The following is a 7,585-nucleotide window of genomic DNA, read 5'->3' as shown; positions in this document are numbered from 1 at the left end:
GGCCAATTGCACCCATTCAAATCAAAGGACAGCCCTCAAAGGTAGAAGTTCTCAACTCACTCAGGATTGAGGTCCTGTTACCTATGGTCATCCTAGTGATGTGAAGTCTCTATCATGAACGACGTTATATAACGAGATGTTAACACTTCTTGGTCAGGTCTTATACAAACTCTTTGTATAAGACATCCCCGCTCGTATATCTCCACATGAATGATTAGGATCAGACCATCTGTAATAAGTCACAACACTTGTAACTATTCTACAAAGCGGGTCGCATTCGTAGTGTTACCAGAATAAGGTTTCCCTCCTATATCCATATAGTATAGATCATTTTGGTTATAATTTAAGACATGATCCACTTGTATGTCTCCACATACATGCTTAAGTTACATAATGACAACCAGGGATTTTAGTTTATTGGTTTTTGGTAAAGAAAATAAAACATCCAATGTTCAAAGATAAAAGTGAAGAAAATATCATATATTATACATCACAAACGTTTGTTCAAAACTGTGTATACAAACTATAGGACACGAAAGTTTAGGGCATCATCTCCAACACTTTCGTCCCTGAAAGTTCTAATCCCGGAAAAGCTCCAGGTACTGAGCTCTCATCTCATTCTCTTGCTCCCAAGTTGCTTCCTCAAACTGATGATTTTTCCATGAAACCTTCACTAATGGCACCTCCCCTTTACGTAAAACTTTTACTTTCCTTGTAATAATCTGTGCAACCTTCTCTTTATAACTTAGGTTTTCATTCATCTGTAAGGGCTCAAACTCCACCACATGAGATGGGTCTGTTATGTACTTTCTCAGCATAGAGGCATGAAAGGCATTATAGACCGCAGAGAGAGACGGTGGCAAGGCCAAACGATAAGCCACAGGGCCAATTCGTTCCACGATCTTGAATGGCTCTACAAATGTGGAATTAGCTTCCCCTTCTTCTCAAACCTCAGAACACCCTTCATAGGTGCCACTTTCAGGAACACTTTATCACCATCCTTGAATTCAAAATCTTTGCGCCTAACATCGGCGTAACTCTTCTATCTGTTCTATGCCATTAGCATTCGGGTCCTGATCTTCTGCATGGCTTCATTCTTCATCTCCACTAACTCAGTTTCCACCAACCTCACCCCAGCAAACCGGAGACCTGCAACTCTTACCGTATAAAGCTTCAAATGGCAACATGTCAATGGTAGCCTGATAACTTTTATTATAGGAAAACTCTGTAAAATGCAAGTGGAAGTCCTAACTCTCTAAAAACTTCAACGCACAAGCACGCAATATATCCTCTAGCGTTTGATTCAAGCATTCTGTTTGTCCATCAGTCTGAGGGTGGAAGGCTTCACTGAAATTTAACCGTGTTCCTATTGTTGTCTAAAGGCTTTTCCAAAAACTGAAGGTAAAACGAGGGCCTCTATTGGACACAATTGACACTAGCACACCATGCAACCTTACTATCTCTTTCATGAACAACTGAGCCCACTCACTCACCAAATACGTGGGCTTCCCTCGAATGAAATGCGCCATCTTAGTGAGCCTGTCCACTACAACCCATATTACTGAGAAGCCTTTTTCCGTCCTGGGGAAGCCCATAATGAAATCCGTGGATGCACTTTCCAACTTTGACACAGTCAGCTATCTCCCTTTTCATATCGGACCATCAGTAATACCACTTTAAATCTTGTTACATTTTGGTATTACCTGGCTGTATCGAGAATAGGGAGTTGTGAACTTCTGTCAACAATTTGCCATTTAGGCCATTATTTATAGGTACACATAATCGTCCAGATGGCCTTAGTCCACAAATACTGAAAATTCACTGACTTGGCCTGATTCTACCTAGCAAAATTTCTAAATAAGGTCTTAATCACCCTATTACACATTAATGATCCTCTGCCTCAAAGTCAGTCGTACCGTCAACTGGGCTAGCTATGAGGTGACTTCCCCCACTACCACTGCAATCTTCACCTGCTCCAGATCATTACGCAACTGAACCTGTTTAGTGATCAAGGTAGCCGAATGAACGACCTTTCTACTAAGAGCATTAGCCACCACATTCGCTTTGCTCGAGTGGTAAAGAATCTAACAGTCGTAATCCTTTATTAACTCGAGCCAACTATGCTATCTCATGTTTAACTTCTTTTAGTCAGTGAAAATCTGGAAGTATTTCAAACTCTTTTAGTCAGTGAAAATCTAGATCCTTTCCCTATACAAAAAGTGCCTCTAGATCTTCAGGGCAAAAACCACCGTTGTCAGTTCCAAGTCATGAGTAGGATAGTTCTACTCGTGGTTCTTCAATTGGCGGGAGGCGTAGGCAACCACTCTACTGCATTGCATAAGCAAAAAACCCAAACCCTTCTTAGAAGCATCAATGTAGATCACAAAACTCCCAAAGCCATCAGGTATTGTAAGAATCGGTGCTGAAACTAACTTCTGCTTGAGGTTCTGAAAACTATCCTCACAAACATTGCTCCAAACAAATGAAACTCCCTTCCTGGTTAACTGGGTCAATGGTGTGGCTATGCTAGAAAAATTCTCTATAAACCTACTATAATATCCAGCCAACCTTAGGAAACTGAGCACCTCACTGATTATTGTGGGGCGGGGCCAATTCGTAACCGCCTCAATCTTTTTTGGATCCAATGAAACCTTGTTTTTCAACATCATGTGCCTAAGAAAGGACATCTTACGTAGCCAAAATTCGCACTTTGAAAATATTGCATATAACTTATTCTTCCTCAACGTTCCTATGATTTTTAGAAGATGTTGCTCGTGTTTCGCCTCTGTCTTGGAATAGACCAAGATTTCATCAATGAAAACAATTACAAAGGTGTCAAGGAAATCCCTGAACACTTTATTCATCAAATCCATAAACACCACATTTGTCAAACCAAACGACATTACGATGAACTCGTAATGTCTAAATCTAGATCGAAATGCTAGGATATCACTATCCCTTATCCTCAGTTGGTGGTAAGCGGACCATAGGTCAATCTTGGAGAATACAGTAGCTCCTTGTAACTGATCAAACAGATCATCGATTCTGGGAAGCGGATACTTATTCTTGATGGTTACTTTATTCAACTCCCTATAGTCTATGCATAAGTGTAATGATCCATCCTTTTTCTTTACGAACAACACTGGTGTACTTCAGGGGGATACACTTGGTTGTATGAACCCTTTATCAAGTAGTTCGTGCAACTGGACCTTAAGTTCTTTCAATTCGATCGAAGTCATTCTGTATGGAGGTTTGGATATGGTAATAGTGCCTAGCTCCAACTCGATGGTAAAAGCAGATCCTTCTGGGTGGAGGCAAACCTGAAAGTTCCTCTAAAAACACATCTGTGTATTCTTGCACAACTAGTTCCAAGGTTAAGGCAACTTCAATTTTTCTAGTGTCAACTATGCTAGCCAAGATACTCCGGGTACCTTGGTTAAGAAACCTCTTGGCCTTCACAATTGAAATTGCCTTGGGCAAGACCATAGTTCTGACCCCTTTAAACTTAAAACTAGCTTCCCTAGAAGGGTTAAAAATTACCTCCTTAAGAGAACAATCTATGCTAGCATGATTGACAGCCAAACAATCCATGCCCATAATTACATCAAAGTCCTGCATATCCAACACTATTAGAGTCACATCAAGGGTGCAGTTCGCTATTTCTAGCTGACATGCTTTTATCTTTTCACTTGTTATCTTAATTTCTTCTAACAGAGTAGACACTGACAAAACATAACCCAATGGCTCTAAAGCTAGCATAGCATGCTTTACAAACAATGACGAAATGAAAGAATGGGATGATCCAGAGTCAAATAACACTAAAGCATAGTACTCCAAGATTGAGAGAGTACCAGTTACTACTATTCCCGAGTGCTCAGCTTCTCGACGGTTGGTGATATAAACCAACTGTGTTGCTGCTGTCGGTTTGAACTACCTTGATGTGAACTCAGAAGCTGACCCCCCGCACTCTTAGAACCACTACTAGGGAATTGGTTAGTCATGTGCCCTGCCTACTCACATCTGAAGCAAGTCCTTATGCCAATCAAACAACGTCCCCAATGACACTTCCCACACGACTTACAAACCAGCCTATCCCTCCAGACCCTTTCTGAAACAGTAGCTTGCTACTTGATATGCCCTAGCGATCTGTCTGTGCTCTGAACCTTCTGCGGAGGCTTTAGTGCTTTCTGCTCAACTTTCCTCTTCTAACTTGGAGCAAGTTCTGCCGTTAAGGACTTCAGGGACTCTATCCCTAAGGGACATCCCACTCATGCTGCTACTCAGAACATTACTGCATAGGTGATAGGCTTAAGAGCTTGCACAATACCGTGCACCCCATCCCAAAGTCCTTGTCAAATCTTTCAGCCCTCTTTGCTTCAGTAGACACCAGATCAAGGGCGAAGCAGGACAGTCTGTCAAACTTCTCCTCGTACTCCTCTACTATTATGGTCCCCTACTTCAGATTCATAAACTCAACTTGCTTGTTGTACCTCACATGAGCAAAAAAGTACTTCTCGTAGAACTGCTCTTTGAATTGATCCTACGTTTCTTGGCCCCCTTTAGCTTCTATCATTCTTTCGATTGAGCATCACTTGGCATTATCGGTGAGAACAAAGGCAACACACTACAAATTTTTCTCTTCTAGGAACTTCATGTACTGAAAATTCCCTGCAACAGTGGACAACCACAACTCGACTTTAGTTAGGTTCTTCAGGGACCCATTAAATGTCAGAGGGTCATACTTCTTAAAGTCTCGTAAATATCTGACTTCCAAGGAAGGGCCTGCCATAGTTTGATTCGGTACACTATCTTGACTCTAAACTTGTGGTGTCGGGGTTGGTGGGGGTGGCACCTACTACGACTGTGCGTGCTGAGCTATCTGCTCGGCCACAATATCCCTTAATTACCCTACCACAGCCTAGTGATGACATTCCCAATAGTTGCAGCCATGGCAGTGTACTCTGTTGGAATCTCTAAGGGTGACGGTCCTGGCGAGGGCATGATCAAATTTTGAGGCCCTCTTTTTAGTCTAACCCTTTGCCAGGTTGACCTAGAAGGGTCAAGAAGTGGTGGGTCCCACATCTCTTAGCTTTGCACCCTAGGGTCTTGTACGTCAGGGTCCTGTTTTCTAATAACATTCTTACCTCGACTGCCCCTTCCTTTAGTTCATGGTGCCATATTGATAATGATGCTTGATTTTGTGAAGTGGAAATATGGATGATATGCGTTGATGGAATTACGTTGTGCACTCAAGTTTCCACAACAGAATCCAAGTGTAAATTCATGTGAGCTTTCTGGTAAGTCCAGAGTCGAACACAGGGACTTGTGAAAATAGTTTGCATTGGTAATTTTTATGAAGAGCTTTGCGGTAACTGGTTAAATAAATAAAGTGTTGGGTTTGTTGTTTGTTTGATGAAAAAGAAATAAATAAAGGTGGCGGACATGAGAAATGGTAGTTACGTGATAAATGCAATGAGTATGCGATGAACAAATTGAGAAGATCTTTAGCTAGCGTTACTCGAGAATGCGTCAAACTATGCGATCATGTTACAACCATGCACAACAAATCATTTTCCAATGTAAATGTGATGCTCCTAAGTCTAGGACGCATGTGTTGAATGCAAAAGTGTCCATAGATCTTATCCCTAAGTCTCTACTCTTGTCCTATGCGTTGATGCAAAATGCATGAAAGCAAGATGACCACATACTATCATATCCTAAGCTCCTATCTCTTGTTTATGCGTTCTAATCTGGCTCTTTCGAGTCTAGATTCTAACCTGAGCTTCCTAAGTCTAGATCCTATCCTTAGACTACCCTCTCGAGTATCTCTAATGGATGAATGAAGCATACATAAACAAGATAATCACAAAGAATGAAGATTCCCTAGTTATGCTAGCTAAATGCTTCTCAACCCATTCAACTGATTTAGCTACTCATGCATAAATAACAGAGAGTGAATAGATATAGAAAAGGAAATTCCATTTTTATAAATGAGTTGAGTACAAAATGACAATGGAAGTTAAAGGTAGAGAGCCTGGTAGCAATTCCTTGCTAACCGAGGCTTTTACACTTAAATCTCTATGTTGTTCTAAGGATGTTCCCGCTTCTGCAGGCATCGGCCCTCTCTCTGTCCTTGAAGCTTCCGGCGCTCTCCCAAGCTTACTGGAACGATCTACCGGCACAACTTCCTTCCTCGCGTTCGCCTTAAAATAAAAGAAAACTAAGAACAAAGCGTGTGAATTGAAGTATGAAATCTCTAACTGCCGAACTCGTGAACTGATCAACCCCTTTTCTGAAGAAGGCCCTTGGTATTTATAGAGCATCCATGGTGAAAGGTGACTTCTCTCTCCTAGTTGTACAGATGGGACAACTTTAATTCCTGATTAATACGCCAAATAATTTTCACCGATAAAGCTGAATATACTTTGTGATCGTTATCGACTGTCAACTTAATTTGGATTCAACTGTCATCAGCTTTTTGTCCCATCGTGCTTAATTGCCTTTCACCCCGATACGCTCACCATGTTGCACTGACCAAGTTGGTGATCCTTTTTGGACGAATGTTTATGAGCACGATCAACGCAAAGCCTTGCAGTGAAGTTGCGCTCGACCAATGATTCCTATGATCACAATTCTTACATTGCGTTAATGCATATTCTGCACAAAAATACAAAAATCAACTGTTCTAATGCGCTGAACACATGCGATCGCAATATTACAAAATTGATGCTTAATGGACACAAAGTATTATATTACATCAACGCAATCCAACATTGTTTAAGAACTTAGCACTATGATAAAGTGCATTTATGCCCATTATCAGATAACCACATGGAACACTTTAACAAAACACTTGTAGGTCAACCCGTCAAATATGACTATACAACAGGTAAAGTTTCATGCATAATTCCAGGAATTAAGAGACATATCTGGCGATGACAAGAGATTTGTTTGTGACCATAAGGAACATTTTGGACTCACGATATAAGTCAATCTACAAAATCTAAAACTTAGGCTCCGATACCAACTATAACGACCCAAATTTCTATTGTGTTTCTAAGACGCTACTACGTACATGCATAGGCTTGACGATGGAGTCCTTGAGGTCAAATTAAATAAAAGAATTAAAACTTTTATTTCATTAGATTAAACTTAAATAATAAATAAATCCTGAAGACACCGTTCGAGGCACCCCTGGCCCAAAAATTTAAAATAAATATCAATTAAACAAATTAACAAATGAAATAAAGGAATATCCATAATTTTTTTTTAAAAAAAAAACACTAGACTTCTAAGTCAGACCCTATCAGAAGAAACTTGAGTGCAGAAGCAACAACATGTCTAAATGGTCGAGGTCACAGATCCTTTTTGGCATTTACCAGTCTATCTCTACCTTTATCTAAAAAAACATGAAAGGAAAAAGATGAGTATATAAGTATACTCAGTAAGCGACCCACTACTAAGCCCATTCAGTGATCTATTAACCTTCCCATTGGGATTCGAGTGCATAATAGCATCGTAGGCACATGCATAGGCATAGGCATAAGCATAAAGGGCGAACTCGAAGGCACGCTTTTATAAGTAG

At 40.6% G+C, this 7,585-nt stretch overlaps 1 protein-coding gene across 1 annotated transcript; it reads right to left on the bottom strand.

Moving 5' to 3' along the window:
• Positions 1 to 578: 578 nt before the first annotated feature.
• Positions 579 to 1,653, bottom strand: LOC150032961 (uncharacterized). Its single transcript, XM_090307087.1, has 2 exons — positions 1,563 to 1,653; positions 579 to 913 (listed from the first exon to the last, which is right to left on the bottom strand). The coding sequence occupies exons 1-2, from the start codon at positions 1,651 to 1,653 to the stop codon at positions 579 to 581; spliced, it is 426 nt and encodes a 141-aa protein (XP_090163213.1).
• Between the last annotated feature and the right edge of the window lie 5,932 nt (positions 1,654 to 7,585).

This window comes from Benincasa hispida, chromosome 11 (assembly GCF_027475165.1).
Source record: "Benincasa hispida cultivar pf3 chromosome 11, pf3_genome.v1.1, whole genome shotgun sequence".
Classification (NCBI taxonomy): Eukaryota; Viridiplantae; Streptophyta; class Magnoliopsida; order Cucurbitales; family Cucurbitaceae; genus Benincasa; species Benincasa hispida.
This window is presented reverse-complemented; position numbering and strand designations above follow the sequence as displayed.